Source organism: Podarcis vaucheri (genome assembly GCF_965113315.1).
Source record: "Podarcis vaucheri genome assembly, chromosome: 14".
Taxonomy (NCBI): Eukaryota; Metazoa; Chordata; class Lepidosauria; order Squamata; family Lacertidae; genus Podarcis; species Podarcis vaucheri.
This window is the reverse complement of record NC_138752.1, coordinates 28,199,591-28,219,518: the sequence shown is the minus strand read 5'-3', so window position 1 is coordinate 28,219,518 and position 19,928 is coordinate 28,199,591. Positions and strand designations below refer to the sequence as shown.

General features: G+C 47.1%; 1 protein-coding gene across 4 annotated transcripts in view; it reads right to left on the bottom strand.

Annotated features, from left to right (window-relative positions):
* Positions 1–834: 834 nt before the first annotated feature.
* Positions 835–19,928, bottom strand: part of GLCE (glucuronic acid epimerase) — a 55,889-nt gene continuing 36,795 nt past the window's right edge. For all 4 annotated transcript variants that reach the window (XM_082198510.1, XM_082198509.1, XM_082198512.1 and 1 more), the window contains 3 exons: positions 10,154–10,764; positions 7,470–7,715; positions 835–6,506 (listed from right to left, as the gene is read on the bottom strand). In XM_082198510.1, coding sequence (XP_082054636.1) covers positions 5,482–6,506; positions 7,470–7,715; positions 10,154–10,751 — 1,869 coding nt within the window. In that variant the 5' untranslated portion in view covers positions 10,752–10,764 and the 3' untranslated portion in view covers positions 835–5,481. The remainder of the gene's footprint in view (positions 6,507–7,469; positions 7,716–10,153; positions 10,765–19,928) is intronic.

Sequence of the window (19,928 nt, the reverse complement as noted above, 5' to 3'; positions counted from 1 at the left end):
TCCCGTGGCCAGTAGCCTAGTGGCGAGTTCCGAAATGCAGGGTTCCTTCACAATAGTCAGCCGCACACCCTCACTGCCATGCCCCCTTTATGAGATTATATGACCTTTTAAGATTACTGTATAATCTTTTAATTATACAATAATAATTAGGGTTGCACTGCATTGATCAACACAGATCTGCCTGTGTTGCCTTTCAGTTAGATCAATGATTTCCTCTGCACATACATGGGTAACTGATGGGGCGTGCTCAAATATCTTGCTTTGGAATGACTTGATGTGTTTTCCCTGAAGTTCCTCTGAACATAATAGAGCTTGTACGCCATTCTCTTGATTCGGAAGCACCTTGTTTTCAGTGTTCCTAAAGGCTTAGGTTTGGACCATGCACAACAACTGCTCAGTGATCTTCCCATGTGCTTTCTCCAGGGTGACCCTAGGAGTTGATCCTCAGACTTACCTCCTTTGACTGTGATTGGCAACCAAGGGCGAGAAGACTTCTCAGGGGCTAAAAAGCTCCCCTTTCATGAGACACTGGAGACAAGAGACCCTGCTGCAGACATAACAACACATATTAGAATCCCGGCAACCTCAGACTGCTACAAAGAACCAAGACCCAGTGTGTTAGAATCAGTTTCTGTGTCTACACAAGACATTCTCTTGAGTCCAGCAAAAGCCATTTTATGCTGCAAAATATGACGGGATTTTAAATCCGTCCTCTGATCCACCTTTTAAAAAGGTTGGAGCGACTGGTTCCGAAGTCCGCTTTCCCATTAAGACTCTATTCAGTGTGGGGATTTTACCTCTCTTGACACAACGAATGCACACCAAGTGACAGCGTAAGATTAAAAACTCTTTATTTTACAATTTTATAAAGCAGCTTTACATGAAGCACAAAGTTGATTGGTTTACTTTTTAATATATATATATATGTATATGTATATATAAACATAATAGGACCATTCCCACTGCAAAAAATCATGTCTTGCCCCATATAAAACTAACCTGTGCACATTGTGCTTAACCCACAAAGTCTGTACAGCTTTACAAAGGACTTGTTGCCCTCCAAAGGGCATCCTGTAAACAATTTATTGCATATTTAAACCCATGGTTCAAACCCCGCATGTAAAAAGGGAAGGAAAGAAATGAAAAAGAAAAAGGGGGGGTCAGAAATACAATTGCAAGGTGGACGAAAAGCAGCAATTTTCAGTGGAAGCCTCAAAAGGATGTAAAGAAAAACTCGACACCAGTTGTGCTTGTGTGTCGCACAATAGTGCAAAACGGGGGGAAAGGGTCGTGTCTACTCAGGAACAAAAGGCATTGGCTTCGCTCTGTGAACTTCAACACATTAGCCTCCATATTCATGACATCTCTTGTCCCCTACCTTTTTAAAATAAAAAAATAGAGAACTTGCAATACTAAACTTCGGTTTTGCCTCCTTGGAATTCCCTCATTGCTCATAGTTGGCCTCCAGACACAGCAACTTGGACATCCACCCCTCACACCCCATGTATACAAAGGAGGAAAAAAATTGCCCAGGGGCCCAATGTAGATGTGGCACCTGCAAAGGAAGGAAACTGGGAGTCTGCTGGGGCTCTTGTAATCCCCCTCCCTGCTCTCTTGTGAACTTCCCACCCTGATGCACGCACACTTTCCCCTTTTGGGAGCTAACCATGGTGCAATGTGTTGGATCGGCACCAAAACTAGCACATAATCTTGAATGAGTTTGCTGATCAGCTCCAAACTCTGGTTTGAAATAAATCTTTGTATGTTCAGAAGCCAAGCGGCTCGTGGCTCTGAAAAAGGAAATGAGGACCACTTTGCACTTTGAGGGGTTGGGGAGAGGTACAGGAGGATTGGGTTGTATCCAACTGAGCGACAAGAGGAGACCCACTGAAAGCAGCAGACATGATTCACTTAAGTTCACTGATTTTAACAGGTCTACTCTTGAGTATGACATAGTTGGATACAACCCGCTTTGTCCATATTGGGCCAAAGACAAGGTACTAAAATAATCAAGATCCCTATTTCTCAGAAGCCAATTCCCACTAAACACAGCCCACCTGAGATTCTGCTTCCCTGACCTCTATCACACCCGCCATGAGCAGCTAGTGAAAGGGTCACGTGGAGAGCAGCTGGTTGCCAATTTGAGCGCCAACTAGAACAGCACTCATTTCCCAAATACCAGCTTCCTCCGGTTGCCAATCTCGGGCCAACGAATATGACAAGCCTACACAAATCTGGAAGCCCTGGGAGTGCCACAGTGAGTCATAAGCACAGAACCATCAACCAGCCACAAATATACTCATTTCCTATTGCAAGAGGAAGTTATGGCCGCATGGTCAAGGCACTAACGCTCCACCTAAACAGTACCCCGAAAGTGTCTGTGCTGGCTGCTCCAAATCTGGTTGGCCACGGTCTCACTCTCACATCCAGAAGCAATTGCTAGAGAGGAAAGAGGCCCTGGAATCGACCACTTTGGTATCATCGCAACACAGACCAGCCCTTCCACAACTTGGTGCTCTCCAGAGGTTAGGGACTACAACTCCCATCAGCACAATATGCTAGCACAGTCATATGATGCTGAGGCTGTCTGTAGTCCAAAACATCTGGAGGCAACTGGCTTGGGGAGTGCAGTTCAATATGCTGGCTATCAGCACAGAAACCAACGTTCTCAAAGAGAACTGGAATTCTAAGGCTTCTCTCTTCTGGGACTTGAATTTACTCCCTCCCCACTTAACTCCTGACTCCTCAGATGCCCCTATTTTTCTCTTGGTAGTTTGCATACACTCCAGTCCCCCCCCCTTCAGAAACACATGCAGTCAGCAACAGCTGTACCCAAACTTTTGCTCTGGAAGAACCTGGGGGCCCCTCTAGAACAGCTTCTTACCAAGATCAGTGGAAGTGGAGGCCGACCTATGTAGGAGCCCTGGCTCGTACAACTGTGTTGCCAGCACCTAGGAATTCAAATGTTCTTCTAATGTACCAACAGACCAGCATGCCTCAGGGCAAGCTTCACCAACCTGGTGCCATGCAGATTATTTTTTTTGGGGGGGGGGAGTTATAGCCCAGAACATCTGAGAGTACCACGGCCCACATCTTTCCCCAGTAAAGCGATAGTGCAGGCTTCCGTGCTTCTGTATACACTGCAAGGCGAGCAAAGAAAAATGGCCAAGCTGAAATGCCTGGTTTCCTTGAAATGCACAAGTGTGGGATTTGAATATCTAAGGAATATCATTAGGAACAGAGGGGCAAGCTGCCAATGACATGGAATTCTGGGCAAGTTCAGGCAGCCTGCCAAAGCATCTACCAGCAGCAATTGTGCCTACTGAAAAGCCGCAGCAGGGTCATGGCCCCTCTGGATTCAGGGTAGCCAACATGGTGCCCTCTGAGTGTTGTTGAGACTCTGACTCCCATCATCACTGGCCATTGGGACATGCTGGCTGGGGCTGATGGGAACTGGAGTCCAATAATGGCTACCTCTGGTCTGGATTAGACCTCCCTAATCTGTAGGGTCCCCTGCTTGGATTTCTCCAACTACCAACTTCTCAGCAACTGGAAACGGGGAGTGTGGTTTGCCAAAGGCAGGGTATACCACACAGCACAAGACATTTGCGAGAGACGTAGTTTCTAAGCCTGGGAAGGGGATTTCCAAGCCAGAATCGAGCCACCACCTCATTAGCGCTCTTCCTGAGCCTTAATGGAAGCTCCACTGAACAAGCCTGGAAGATACAGTAGTATTGGAAAGAGAGGGCTGGTCCATGGAGAAAAAAAGGCATCTATTCCCATCTCTCTCAAGTGCAGCTTCCCAGCAGACTGTGCCCCTGGCTAGTTTTCACAATGGCGAAAAAAATGCCAAATGAATATCTGTGATCCCAATGAAAAAAAATTAATTTTTCGAAACAAGTGCTGTTGACCATGGTGCCGGCAGAAGTGGAATGACTTACAGAAAGACAAATATAAATACATACTCATTTCACTTCCCCAAAACAAAATAAACCATTTTAAAAAAACAAACCTCCCCTCCAACCACCAGTAGCAGTTTCAAGAGTGAGTTGCTGCAGAAAAACTTCCACAGTGTTCAAACATAATGATTATTTCCGGCCCCCTCACCCACATGAATTGTACCTCGTTTCAACAGTACCCTAGACTAGTTTTCTTCAGCTTGGTGCCCTCCAGATGTTTTGGGGGACAACTTCCAGCCAGCACAACCAGTGCTTGGAGATGGTAGGGGGTGGCACCCCAAACACCAAAAGGACAGGGCCTGAACCCCCAAGGGACAGAATGGCTTACATGGAAAGGAAACCCTGTAAAAACCAGATGTGGGGAACCTTTGGCCATCCAGATGTTGCTGAACGACAGCTTCCGTTGTCCCTGAGCCGCTGGCCATGCTTGCTGCGGCTGATGGGAGTTGTAGTTCGGCAGCACCCGGAGGGTCAAAGGTTCCCCACACCTGCTGTAAATGATCAGGAGGGAAAGAGCCTCCCGCTCTCACCGGAAGAGGTCTCAGCTCATCTGGAAGCAAGGAAAGGGCTTGGCCCAGCTTGAAAAGGTGGCGGCAGAACCAGTTTGAGAGAAGGTGACCACGTTTTTGTGCTGACAGCTGGTCCTGCTTGTGATGGTCGGTTGCTTATGGAACACAGTAAGAAAAACACCTTCGAACTTGCCCACTTGGAAGTCCCTGTGCAAGGAAATGGGAGTGGTACTTAGGCACAGACATCCCCTGCACCAGCTCTCCCGAGTAGCCACGCAGTTTTCACAGAAATTCCCAGTGAATCCTCACCACTAATAGTGTGTTGTTGTTGTTTTTTTAATCCCATTTGTACATCTTTAAAGAAACTGGACATTTGAAGTATTTCGCAATGTACAGAATTTCAACACAAACTGCTCTGAAATTTCCCACCAAAGGGAAATATATGTAGAATGAAATAAAGACGTCACCCACTCTCTGGGATAAGAGTTAAGAGAGATTTCTGGCATGGCACACTATTTTCCACTCCACCCCCAAGTGAAAATCCCATTTCTGCACCCATCAATTTTAAAAAAGAAAAAGAAAAAAAGAGAGAGGCCATATTCTACTTTTTCTGACCAATACTAGGCTATAAAACCATTATAGCTTTTGTGATTTCCCGCCACCCACCAGAAAACATTTTCTATTATGCACAAGTACCATAATGGACCGCTGTGGAAAAGTAAACAAGTTCGCTAAACTTTGTCCTTTGATCAGATGGCTGCTTTGTAATTTTACCTCCCCACTCTATAAAGGATTCATCCGCTGGAATGCAATCGTTTAAAAAAGATGAGTTTTAAGGATCACTTCTTTGAAAATAGAGTCTGTTCAAAAAAACAAAACACAAGTACGCACACACGCACACACACACACACGCACACACAGAGGGTTTGGGCACCACCTTCACTCTGCTTCAAAGATGGCGGCTGCCAAGCACCGCAGACGGGGGGAAACTCCATTTTGGTTGTGAGCTGGGCTCAATTGTGCTTCGCCCTGCCTCCTCGCAGGTAGCTCTTCCACCTCTTGACGAACTCTTTGAACAGGGGCGTCTCGTCGATGGTGCTGAGGAGCTGGAGCTGGTTGATGTGGGTGGTGTGATAGTCCCACCGGGCCAAGTTCGGGGCTGTCCCAAGCATGAAATGGCGGAGGTCATAGATGGTCCCTGAGCCCGTGTCGTAGAGAGGGAGCATGGCCTTGAGGGACTCCATGCCCCGCTCGTACAGGAGCTTGGCCTCCTTCCCCAGCTTCTCTCCCGCCGTCTCCTTCAAGTCGTACAGCCCAATGAGGGAATACATGAACCCGTTCAGGACAAAGGAGCTAGGCGACGTGGGGTACTCCTCGTACCAGTCGTGCTTGTTCATGAAGACGGCCTTCACGCCACGCTGCTCTGAGGAGAGCTTGTAAGGCGCCGTGGCCCGCAGAGCCGCACTGAGGAATGTGTGGTCTTTCGTCAGGAGGTAGGCCCGAACCAAGGTGGAAATGGCCTGGCCCTGTGCCATGGCAGAGTACCACCCGGGGTCCAGGGACTTGAAGCCTTCCCCCAGCTTCCGGGTCACCATGATCGGCCAACCACCCTTCTCATCCTGGTTCCTTACCAGCCAGTCGCTAGCGGCGAAAAAGGCCGCCATGTGGGCCGTGGCAGAGATGGTGATGTTGTCGATGAAGCCGTGCCCTTTCACCACCAAGCGGACCACCCTCTTGGGCATGATCTTAGTCTGCTTGACGGCCTTCGTGTTGGAGAGGCCGACCCCCTTCCTCAGGTCGGTCACAAGGTCTCGGGTGACCGTGCTCCAGCTAGTCCTGGGCCCGATGCCATAGTAAATGTCTCTATCCTTGAAAGCTATCAGCTGGGTGTTGGAGACGTAGTGCACGCGGAACAGCTGGTTCTTCTCTGTGGTCTCCAGGACCACCGAGATGCTCCCGTTGGTGATGAGCTTGAGGTCGAAGGAAATAATGAAGTCCCTCGTGTTCCCCAGCTGCAGAGAGGCGCCCTCGGAGTTTTCTGACGGGGAATACAAAGGGTAAGGGGTTGGTTATGGAGCAAAACTACAACACAGGACGGATCTTTCTTTCCCCCCTGAGTATTGACAGATAGGCATCAAGAAAGCAGCTTGCCAGCCACAACGCCTGTTCTCATGCACTGCCAAGGACATTCAAATCAATAGCATGAAATCAGCATTTCAACTTTGATTCTGTTCATTATTAATTAGTTACAAATGCAAGTATGGGCACCCTGGATCAAGCCAGAGCTCTGTCCAGTTCAAGGTTCTGTTCCCCACAACGGCCAGTTAGATGTTCCTGGTGAATAAGAACATAAGAAGAGCCTGCTGGATCAGGCCAGCGGTCCATCAAGTCCAGCTTGGTTGCTGGGCTGGATCAAAGCTCCACCCACCCCCAAGTCCAGCATCCTGCTCCCACACTGGCCTCTGAGAAGCCCAAGGATTACTCCGCGGCTGATGAAGCGGGAGAGGAGCACACCTTAGAGATCCAGCCTTCCTGGATGCTCCACTGACTACAAACGGAAGGGAGACTTTTACTGCTTTCGCCTTAGAGACCCCAGCCTAAGGCGCTGACTAAAATTACTTCGTTGCCTTTTAAAGTAATGGACTCATTAATTCTAATGGCTATTGATTAGTTGGGGAAAATACATTATGCCCCTATTAATGAGGCTGTCTTCATACAAAGCAAATTGGGGGGGGGTGTGGGAGAAAGAGAAGAAATGTTGCATATAATCATTAATTTTCTGGGTGTGGGGGAAAGAGAAGAAATGTTGCATATAATCATTAATTTTCTGGGCGGGTGGGGGAATGTTTCCCCCCGCACACACCTTTCAGCATGAAAAGAAATGGAATCATGGAGAAGTTAATGTGTGTGTTTATATAAAGCCACACCCTATGTCATGGGAATGTAAGGAAAGCCTTGCAGGATCCGGCCAGACCTACCGTCTCCCTTTGAACTGACCCACCTGGGACAACAAATTGCTTGACGTTTGTGAACCTGGACTTGTCCAGCACCGTCGTGACAGAGCTGCCTTTGGGTACCGTCCAGTCTGCAGTGTGGCTGTTTTGGTCCTTCTCCTCGGCCATCTCATACACCTCCACGTGAGGAGGCTTCTCGGTCAGGTTCTTGCTGTAGTGGCTGAGCCCATATTGGGCAATCTGGATGGGGTAGAAGTAGCCCTGTGGCCCCCACTGCGTCGAGAGTGGCACGCCTGTGAGACGGGGGCAGAAGACACAGCATAGGAATGTGAGCACAGCAGAAGAGCCCTGTGGGGTCAGACTAACCCCATGGCTCCCAATGTTTTTCAGGCCACCGCCCCCTTGGCTCCATAAGCTCATCCCCAGCAGGGCCAGCGATATCTGGTTTTCAACATTGTGATATATCAGCAGCTAAATACTACGGTATGCTGGTCTATCACAATGTTCTGGAATGTATCTCGGCTGCTTCTTCCTCCATCTGCCTGCCTGTGCCTTTGGCTGTCTGCAGGCAATCTGAGCTGGGAATACATCACGATCTGAACGCTATACCGGTTGCAGACAATTTACCAATATATCGCCCAGCTCTAATCCCCAGTGCCCCTCACCCTACTAAAAGCTTAATTCAGAGCCATGCTTTCCACGATCCACAAATGAATATAGAACTGCACCTAAGAATTGGGCAGTTCCGTACTAGTTCATCCAGCTTAGTATTGTCTACACTGACCAGCAGCAGCACTCCAGGATTTCAGGCGAGAGGCTCTCCCCAGCCCCACCTGGAGTTGCTGCCAGGGACTGAACCTGGGACCTTCTGCATGCAGAGCAGGTGGGTCTACCGCAGAGGTACGAAGGCCTTTCCCCTCGAGGCAGATCTAGTGTCACCCACTGTCAGCCCCACCAGCTGGACCCTCTTGCAGGCTTAGGCCTAACAACGGCTTCTCCCCTTAACACAGCAGTGTCTAGCTCGGAGAGTGGTTATGCCTCAAACCGAGCGTGACAGAAAGATTACCGAAACAAAATTAAAGAAAATGCATTTCCACGTATCATCCGCACTTCATAATGCCGATAAGTGTCTGTGATAGTCACTTGATGGATGTGTTTGCCTGAAGGGCAAAAGCGCCAGGGGAACTATTTAAAGAGCGCTATGTAATATCTCAAATGCTAAAAGATGCTTTGCTTATTAATGAAGAGGGGTCTCTGCGAGAGGCGCAGGCCTCGGGATCCGGGAGAGAGGCACCAGCCCTACGCCTGCTATAAAAGCTTCGCTTGCAGCTGTTAATTTAGAAAGATGACATGATTAAATTCTCCAGGTCACAGGACACCAGACAACACAATGACATTGTGGGAATGAGACAGGAGGAAACCTAAAATGAACTCCTTCACTGCCTTGCAATCTACTTGACAGGAGAGGCTCTCCGCTGAAGAAGTGATCCCACCAGACTAGGCTTGCAAGTAGTCGCCTGGGGTGAATAAGAAATCTCCTGCAGGCAACCAGGCCAGGAATATATATTTTTTTAGAAACGGTTGCTCTTTAGTTATTTATGGCTATATACATTAATAGTGATAATAAAAAAACTATATACTACTTCTAGTAGCTGGCTTCTAAGAGGTTTCCAGTGTAAAATCCTATCTATTTGCTATACAGTGGTACCTCGGGTTACATACGCTTCAGGTTACAGACTCCGCTAACCCAGAAATAGTACCTCGGGTTAAGAACTTTGCTTCAGGATGAGAACAGAAATGGTGTTCCGGTGGCACGGCAGCAGCAGGAGGCCCCATTAGCTAAAGTGGTGCTTCAGGTTAAGAACAGTTTCAGGTTAAGAATGGACCTCCGGAACGAATTAAGTACTTAACCTGAGGTACCACTGTACACTTAATGAGATATAACAGGCACACCCTATCTCTAATTTCCGGGGGGCGGGGGCGGGAATTGAAAACCTTTTGATTCAACAAGCTTTTTAAGATCAGGTGTTCATTCTGTGTAGTTTTTAAACCTGTTTCCAATATCATTTTATGATACTGGTACGAACCCTAGCTTAGCAATAGGAGCATCTGCTTTGCCTGAAGAAAACCCCATGTTCAGTTCTTGATGGCATTTCCAAGTGGGGCGGAAATAGAACCCTTAAACTCTGGAGAGCTGCTGCCAGTCAGTGTAGGCCGTACTGAGCTAAATGCACCAATGGTCTGGGCTCAGTATAAGGCAGCTTCCCAGGTCCCCAAGATATGTCTGCAAATTGCCTTGAGACATGTAAGCAAAAGGAGATTCATAATAATAAGCAGGACAGATAACAGGCTACATTGAAAAGGACATTCCCCCCAAAGGCAACAGATTTGGAAAATGATTTAAAATAGTTTACTAAAATGCAAGATAGGCTTTATCGTCTAGGAATGCTTGTAGGTAATAGAAAAGATAGATATTATCTGTTTTGTTTGCTTGTTTTCAGAAAAGCAACCCGAAAGCACACAAACGGAATCATGTGAATTCCGTGGCCAAGTTGAATCATGTCCTGAAATGTCAGGTTCTACTACTCACAGATATGTAGTAACTGTGGAGTATATCCCAAAAGCCCCAGCCAGCCGAGTCAACCATCAAGAATGATGGAAATTGCAGTATCTATAGGGCCACAAGCTCCCCTTCCTCCCCTGCAAAGAAGAAGAGCAACGAAAGACCCACCTTCGACGCCACTGATGCACTTCACTCTGTCCCGGACCTCCACATTGTAGCCCTCAAAAGACATGAAGACGCCATCCGGGTGGTAAGGTGCCCTCTGCGCGTACACTTTGGAGTAGCTGTGGGAGAACTCGAACCTGTCATACCCATCGTACTGGGCGACCTTCCCGTAGACCTCAAAGTACTTCTCCACCCAGGAGAAAGGCAGGAAGACCTCGTTCCCTTCCCTCCTGCCTTTGATGGTGTGCTCATCGTTGATCAGGCAGTCGATCTCCTCGTATTTCAGCCCCAGCGCCTTGTTCCCGTGGAAGCCCCCGACCACAGGGGGCGCCTTCTGCTGCTCTTGCGGGGAGGCCTCTTCGCTCTGCTGCTGCTGCTGCTGCTGCTGCTTGGCCGGGCCGTTCACATCCTTGTTGCTCTCCGAAGCGGCCACTCGCTTCTCCAGTCCGTCCGCTCGGAAGGCACTGCTAGGGCTACGCAGGAAGGGTGGGGCTGCCCTGTTGCTGGAGCATCTATTCCACAGCAGGACCGTGACCAGGGTGAACAGAACGCAGATGACGATCAAAGTCTTATAGTTGACCCGGGTCGCCAAGCAGCGCATATTCACACCATACCTGAAACAAACAAAGAAGGGCCAGAGGTTTCATTCCGATAGGCTTGCCTGTTTTCAGTTTTCCTGACGCATAACTCCTGACATGTCCTGGTTTTGGGGTTTAAAAATGGCGTTGGGGGGAATTTTGTCGAACCGGCAAAATGTCAGGGGAAACCCGGGTGTATGGCAACATGATGGAAAAAGCAGCGGAAACAGCTTAAAACCTACTATTTTGGGGTTAGATTTCCCACAAAAGTTCAACACTTTTGGTGTTTTCAACAACTTTCAACATTCGGAGGACTTGCCAGTGGGGAACTGGACACCTGGAAGAAAAATGCACAGATGTTCCATGGCTAACAAAGATGGCAGGTGCATCAAGGCAGAAAAGGTTCCTCAAGCACAGGGAATCTGAAAAGCACCAATACACACCGTAACCGGCTGAACCAAACGCTAGCATGCCCAGAAAAGCTCCCTCTCTTTGGCAAACGAGAAGGCTGCTTAGACAGAAAAGCCATTGTCCTTAATGCTATTCCCGCAATGAAAATAGTTTCTCCAGCCTTTAGTTTTCACAGTCATCTGGGGGGAGGGGTGGAACTTAGCTGGCTTGCGCTTTTGCCAATTCACACCAAGGGTGCTGGGCAGGTCAAGAGGGACTCTTGTGCTGGTGGCCTTGAATTGGGAAAGGAACCAAAGCCCCTTGGATGGAGCCCTGTTTGAGCTCTGCCATGCCGACAACTACATCTCCCCACTTGACCCTTCATTTGGCCTGTCTCAGTGACTTAAATAGGTACTTAAGGTTCAATTGGACATCTTCAACTCAACACAAGCTATAAAATATGTACTTGGGACGCAACTTGGCAAGCTATTTTGGAAAGGGTGACGAAGGAGGTGTTGGAAGAAAATGCACTGCTTCAGGCAAGCTAACCATTGCATAATTTGCTGTGTGTGTGTCTGCCTCACAGCTGTCCTGGAAAGACCCAGAGTTGCTTCCATTCCCACACAGAGCAAGATGATATCCAGAGCACATAGAAGGGGCAAGATAAACTCTCATCAGAGGCTCTTGACCTCTAGGGCTGGTCCACACATTGCTAAAGCACAGCAAGAAATACCTGACCCATTTCAAGCACACAGTGGGTCTTAGACTAGCGGCCCTCTATGCTGGGATCTTGCTCACCACACTAACAGTGTGCCCTACACTTGCTTGCTTGCTAATCTGAGCTTTATCTATTACGTACATTTACATCCCACCTCACACCCCTGCCCCCCCCCAAAGCAGTTGATAGATTATTCTCCCTATTTTATGCTCACAACAACCCTGCGAGATAGGTTTTAGGCTGAGATGGTTTGCTTGGCCCAAGGTCATAGCTTCATGGCTATGCAGAGATCTGAACCCTGGTCTTCCAGTTCCTAGTCCAACAAGGGCAGAGGTTCGCAAACGTTTTCAGGCCACTGCCCTCTTGGTTCCATAGTGCCCCCTCCCTTCCCCCGTAAAAGGCATTATTTATAATAGCAGTTTGCACAGCCCACTAAGGAAGACAGTAACAATCAGATTCAAAATAGTAAGAGTTAATTGCACATTTATTCAAAACCCAATTAAAATTGCTTAGTATAATCAATTCAACAAAACTGATGAACTTGTTCCAGTGATACCGGCTTTACAAAGCCTGATAGTCATATACACCTCCAGAGCCCCACTGCCATCCCCTTGCGTCTTACTGCCCCCTTAACCCATTGCCTGCCAGGGCCAGGGGGCAGTACCACCCACTTTGGGTTCTAACCACTACTCTACACTGTCCCAGCTAGGACACTGAGGCGGATTTGATACCACCTGCTACCCAAGACAGAAAGTGATGAAAGCAACCATCTACATGCTATCCTTTCACCTCAAAGGAAGAGAAGTTCGGGCTATGACATCAGTGGATATATACCTGCCCCCATCAGAGAGGTAACATCTCGCCAGTCTCAAGTTGATGGGACATTTGTTTATCCTTCATTCATTTCACAATTCCACACTGTGTTGGCTCCCACCCGGCTGTTTCACACTTAACAAGGAAAACATCCCATATTGTTGAAGAATACGGGGTATATCTAATTCTTTAAACAAAAAAAAACCACCAATTTCACTCTTACGGAAATACCAACAAGAATAAAAACATTTTCTGCAAAACTAAAAACACTCAAAAAATTTGCTGCTGTCTCTCATCCCACCTCCAGAGAAGGAAAAGAAAATATAAAACACATTTTGAATTTAGTTACATGAGCTACATTATAGGAGATAACACTGCCAGATTTCTATGTATCGTTATGTGCCTACACATCTTGCCTTGAGTGCAATTCTCTATAACCTTGTTGCTCACATGAGAAGATAAAAAAAAAGCGAGATGGGAAGCAGAAAAAACTTTGACAAAGCTTCCCTAAGTTGATTCCCTCATGATTTCTCCTTTAGAGCTGGCCTGTTCTCCCTCTCACTCTGTCTCCCACCCTGCTCTTTTTTCCTAGGGCTTGCTTTTAAAATATTGAAGACTGCTTGGGTTGTTGTTTTTGTTACTTATCCCACTTAGAGGCCCGGGCTTCAGGGATTTTGTTTGTTTTCCAGCATCCAGCTGTGATGGCTGCCGATGAGAGATGAGAAATCTTCTTGTTTGGAAGTGTGTGGTGTGGCGCTCAAAGGAGGAGAAGGAAGAACAGATCCTCTTTAACTATTCTGTTTGCAGGAAACAGCTACACGCAGGCAACAAACAGCCCACTGTTTCTCCACTGGCTTCGCTCCACCCCTAAATAAGTTAAGACCCTTGCAGTGAAAACACAGATGAAGAACTGAAGGAACAGGAAAAGCACTCAGAGAGACAGGCATCAGAATAGCACTTTCAGAGTCATCTCTTTTAATTTATAATATATAAGGGCAATGGATGTGCTTCCACATTCATGTGACTGTATGCTCACCTATAAAAAAAAATTCAGACACTCAAGGAGTAAGAAATATGACTTCTAGGTTTCCTGGAGGAGCCTGGAAGGGTTCTGAGCAGGCTTCCCCAAACTGGCACCCTCCATATGTTTTGGACCATAATTCCCATCAGCCAGGCAAGGCTATCCTAATACGTTCCAGGCATCAGCAGCCTTTAATCAAGAAGAAAAAAAAACCTCAGAATGCATTGACAGCATGGTTAGCTCAGTTGATAAAGCATAAGACTCTTAATCTCAGGGCTGTGGGTTTGAGCCCCACGTTGGGGGGAAAGATTTATGCATTGCAGGGGGTTGGGCTAGATGACCCTCATGGTCCCTTCCATCTCTACGGTTCTGTGGCCAGTGCATTTCCCTGGAACTCAAGATCAACTGGTTTAGACATAGAACTCGGTGGACCCATCCACTGAAGCTGAATGTTGGAAGGTTTGAGACCAGGGGCTGGATGCGGCCCAACCACCTTCTCAATCCGGCTCACGGACGGTCCAGGAATCAGCATGTTTTTACATGAGTAGAATGTGTGCTTTTATTTAAAATGCATCTCTGGGTTATTTGTGGGGCATAGGACTTCATTTTTATCTAAAAAAAAAAATTTAAAAATAGTCTGGCCCACCACATGGTCTGAGGGACAGTGGACCGGCCCATGGCTGAAAAAGGTTGCTGACCCCTGTTCGAGACAGATAAACAAGAAAGCCCATCTTCACACAGCACGTAGCTAACCTATGGAACTCACTCCCACAGGAGGCAGTGATGGCCACCAAGCTAGATGGCTTTAAAAGAGGGTTATACAAATGGAAGAGGGGGCTATTGATGGCTACATTCTGCCTCCACAGTTGGAGCCATAAATGCTTTTGAATGCCAGTCGCTGGAAACCGCAGGAGGGGAGAGGGCTTGCAGACTTCCCATTGAGGCCTCTGGTTGGCCCCTGCGAGAACAGGATGCTGGCCTAGATGGGCCATTGGCCTGATCCAGCAGGCTCATCTTAGGTTCTTATGCAGACTGCATGCCCTTTAGGATAGAATGCCTTATTCTAATTGTGTACAGAGTAATGTGCATGGACGGTCCTATATAAATGAACAACAAGGAGGAGAAGAACTAGGACTCCTTTGGCAGGAAGGGTCATCACTGGGTAGCTGCATACACAAGGTCCCCAGGTTCAGCTTCCATCATCTCAAGGTGCAGCTGGGAGAGACTTCCTGTCTGAAATGCAGGACAGGTGCTGCCCTTCAGAGTAGGAGACACTAGTCAATGGACCAACATTCTGCAGGTACAAGGCTGCTACAACGCAGGGGCACAGGGCACAGGGAGGGAGAGGAGCCCCTACCACACCTCTGTGTTTCACTGTTGCAGCTGGCTTTCTGCTCTCATCTAGATCCAGATCCAACATCGGCAGGCTTATTGCCACCATCCCACGCCGGTGACAATTCACCCTGCTTTTTCCCTTTTTTTTTTAAGGCTCATTCACCTGCATCCTTAATGGCAAATGAGATGGTGAACAGCTTGTACAATGTGTGGCCACTGTCAGAATTACATTAGCACTTCAAAGAAGTAGGCAATTGCCCTCCTTAGCATATATCAGAGACAGAGAGCGAGGGAGCTGAATTTATGAGTTCATCACCGGGTTGTGTGTGTGTCACAGCCATGCCAGAATCGTAGGCAAAGGTGTTTGGTCAGCAAAAGCTGTGCAAGGGTTCTGGGGATTTTTATGCTGAATTTACCAGAAATTAACTTAGAAATAGAGATACTCGCCTTTGGGTGATGTGCCTGGTTATAGCCGAACCAGAGCCTCCATTTGCAAAATCAACTTGCAGACTTGTTTTTCCTGAAAGAGTGCAATGAAGACACTTGATGTCAACAAGCAGGGAGTTCCAAGGTCTTTGAGCTGTCACAATAACAAAATTGGTTTCTTACAAATGCGGAACCAATATTATGAGATACCCAGAACAGTGACAGTTCCCTATATCAGAGTGGTCAAGTGAGCCTATCTGGGGTAAGGAGATCTTGGCTCCAAGTTAAGGACTCTGTATACTAATAGTAACACCCTGAACATGGCTGGGTAGCAAACAGGTAACCAGTGCAGATCTCTGAGCAGAGGTGTTACATGCTGACGGGGTCACACTCCTAACTTAGGTCTGTTAACTTCAATAGGCCTACTGTGAGTAGAATGAATGTTAGATGCTCCCTGCCTTGTAAAGCTCTTCTGCTCCCCTACAGATCACAGTGGGCTATATGGATCGGGCAAAAAGATTCCATTCCACTTATTTACCTATCAGTGATCCACTGGAGGCAATTCAGGTGGTGCAAAACACCAGAGCAGCTTCTTAAGGCTTAAAATAAAGCATGTTTCCAAAATGAACAGCCAAATGAGTCCATGTTTCTGCAGGCGCCTCACCACAATGTTCTTTTGGATGCAAGGAGGAGGGGGGAACAGCCTTTAAATGCAAAGATCAGGGATTTCTGCTACACCTAGATAAGGCCCTTGTTTACTCTCAAGAATCTGGGCCAGTCTAATCTGGCTCTGAAATGAACACAGAGGCCACCAAGCCCGGGGCTTGGCAAAGGAGAGATACATGCAGAAGCAGTGTTTTTATAAGCCCCAGGAACGGGAGATTGGCACTTGGAGGGTCCGTCCAAAGCAGCATTTCCTTCCTCATCCTCCCACTATCTGCACTGCTCTTAGCAAGCCTGAGTATTAAGGGATTCGCCAAGCAACTAGCACATGCATGGATGCTTTTTTAAAAAAACACACCCCACAACCGAGTACAGAAAGAGACTCATTTTACCCCAGCACACAGAAATGCTCCCAAGTTATTGTGGAAGCACCACAATGCAGGGCTCCTTCCATCAGCTCTGCCGAAAGCCCAGCTCCATCAGGCACCTCCTACCCATGAACTGTGCCAGCTGGTCATTGTAAGAATAGCTGTTTAAGAATTGGTGTCTGAGTTTGCATTTTTCCTCTTCCCTCCCTGTCCTTTTCCCCGTGTGTGTGTGTGTGTGTGTGTGTGTGTGTGTGTGTGTGTTTTCACACGTAGAGAGCCAATGCAACATCATGATTAGAGTGTTGCACCAGGACTTGGGAGATCAGGGTTCAAATCCCCACCTAGCCACGAAGCTCTCAGGTTGGTCACTGCTATCTCAACCAACCTCACAGGGTTGTTGTGGGGATTAAATGAGAAGTGGGGGAACCTTGTACACCACCCTTGAGCTCCTTGGAGGAAATGCTGGGATATAAATGCAATAAAGAAATGCTAACTCAGTAGAACTGTCTATACCAGGGGTGGGAAATCTTTGGCTTCCTGGGGGTTGCTGTATTACAAAACACATCATCCCTGGCCACAATTGTAATTCAGCAGCATCAGGCAGGCCAAGCATTCCCCACGCCTGGTTCACACTAACTGGAAGCAGTGCCCTAGGGCAGGGACCAACCCAACCATGAGGCAAGGTGAGACCAACGCCCCCAGCAGCAGATTTTTCTGTCCCCTTGTTCCTGATGTAGCTCTTCCCTGCCTCCTTCTTCCCTGGTAGGGAGGGGAGCACTATTTTGGGGTCCTCCTCAGGTACCAAAGCATCTTGGGGCAGCTTTGCCCAGAGCTTGAGACAGGAGGCAAGATTATGTAATGATTTCGCATGAACTCCTGGGGCATTAAAATATCCAAATAGTGTTCAGCTGTTTCTCTCTGGAAAGGAAAAAACGCTGATTTGAATGCAAATGCCTAATTAATGGCTTATTTACAATTAATCTGCCTTTTAATCTTTCTGCAGCTAGCATTTTAAATGCATCTTGACTTGATAAAGACCCAGAGCAGAATTTTAAACAATGCACTGATTTTCTTTGTGCAGTGGAGGAAGAAAAAAAGTTATAATACCATACAAATACAAATGAACAGTGTTACGATAATTGAATCTACGTAGGGGCTTTCTGTGCTGGCTGACTCTTTAGAACAGATTTACTATTTAATTACGGCTGTTAGCCATATTCCATCTGTGTAGCATTTGAAAGAAACACCCATAAGTTGTTTAGCAGAATGACAGAGTGCCCAGGAATGGTTCTGCAATTTTGTGATGGCAATCCAACGCAGTCGTTAGCAAGAGGTCCCTTCGAGCACCTAATTTAAAAGTGAAACATCAGCAGATCTCTACCAAATATTGAATTTTTTCCCTTAATAGAAATCATTGTGAATTTCAATACTGAGTCCCTACATCACAAGTTATCAACAAGCAGCAGGCAAGACATTTATTCAGGTTTCTTCCTTTGGTGTGCATGAGGGGTTGTGTTGTTGTTTTTTTGCTATGTACCCAGACTTAGTTGTTGGTGACCTAGCCATACACACAGCTTCCTAAAGTCATATGCTGATTTGTCAGAAAAATCTTTGCTTTCTCTAAACCTCATGGCTGCCTCTGCTAAAGGCTAGGAAACCCAAGAAGAGCAACTCATCTGGTCTCTTTTCACAAGCTGTGGGGATGGACTGATGGGCACAGAAGGGGCTGCAGGAAGAGAAATGTGACCAGGGCTGCTGTACCTGGCACTCAGTGTGGAAGGACTAACCTCAGAAAACTGAACTGGAACATGCCACTTTCCCAACCTGGTGCCCTCCAGATGTTTTGGCTGCAACTCTTATCAGCTCCCCCGCCCCAGCCAACACACTTCGTTGATGCTGGCGCTGCTAGGAGTTGTAGTCCTAAACATCTGGAGGGCAGAAGATTGGCAAATGGAACCATAGATCTAAGACTGAACTGAGACTGCTTTGCCAGAAACAGAGTACAGTACGATCGCCTCTAACATGCATTTAACTTGCGCACTTTCAACCACATGTGGTGGAAGGCTGGCTGAAATTCTGCAAGTTAAATGCAAGCGAGGCAGAAAGCTTAAAAGCTATTTTTGTGCCAGGGCTACCCAGTGCAAAAAAAGAAAGAAAAAGGGAGCTTTTAAACTCTCTGCCTTGCTTGGGGGGGGGGCAAGGCCCACTCAGTGGCTGGCTCCAGAAGGCGAGAGATGCTTCCCAGGAGCGGTTTGATTATACTAATTTTTACATATATGCAGAACCCTGGGAACGGAGTGCCTGCGTAAGATGCAAAACTGCCTAACCCTGTTCCACAGCGAAAAATTCCCTCCTCCCAGGTAGACCCATTTTGCTCCTCTGGCAAACCTCCACCTGCTCTGTCAAAGCACTCTGCCGAACGCCCATTTCAAGCCCATTCATTCATTCACACACACAGAGCCAGCATGGGACACATTAACACTGCACTAAGATCGCACTCCAAAAGACATTAGGCCCGAGGTGTATAAATTCAGGGCCAGTGAAATGTTGCCAACTCCGGTCTGAGGCATCTTAAAAAAAATATAAAAAATCTGCAATGCTATTGAAATGCTCTTTTCCCAGCGTCTAGATCTCAAGGGGTGGTTTGAGCTATTGCTAAAACTGAACGTGAACAATTCCAAACCACCACAGCTAGAATCCACTCACCTTGAGAAACACAAAGTGCAAAACGGAGGTGCCCAACTCAAAACACTGGACCTCTGTGCAGACAGAGCCACAAAGTATTCAGACAAATGGGAGACTCCTTTCTTTGAACTCAGTCGCTGCCTATCTAACATGCTGTGAGATTTATTTATTTATGTTTGTAAGTTTTTCTTATTTCGTTTTATAACGTATAGAAAACAGAAGAGGACAGGGATAACAACAGGTGAAAATTAAAAGATGAAAAACAAAACTATAAGCACACAGAATGAGTACAGTTGCACATGGGTTAAAAGAACAAAGTTCAAGTAAAGAATACTGTATCAGTGTTATCTGGTTAGCAAATATGGTTCCAGATTTGCCAGGGCTGTCTTGAAAATGATGGTTCTGTTGTATGTGTCATTAAAAAAAAAATGCCAAATCATATAAAAAGTGGCTGGAGGTTCTAATCCTTGTCAAAATTGCAAATTATGTGCAATTTTCTCCTTGCTGTGAGATTCTGAACCATGTTGGTTCGTGTACTGGGGTGGGGTGGGGTGGGGAAATGGGAGTGAACGGAAATGGCTGTCGTAATTATGAGCCCATTTAGTGTGGAGCCTAATAAATCTACTTGCTCTCCAGATGGATTAGACTATTAAGCCCCCCACCCCGTTTTGCTAATGGCACAAACAAGAACCCCAAACTCTGCCAGCTGCTTGCAAATGCACTACGAGGCCCCCTTGAAGCCAGCAAAGCACCACATTGTTGCTTCGGAGATTGATGAAGG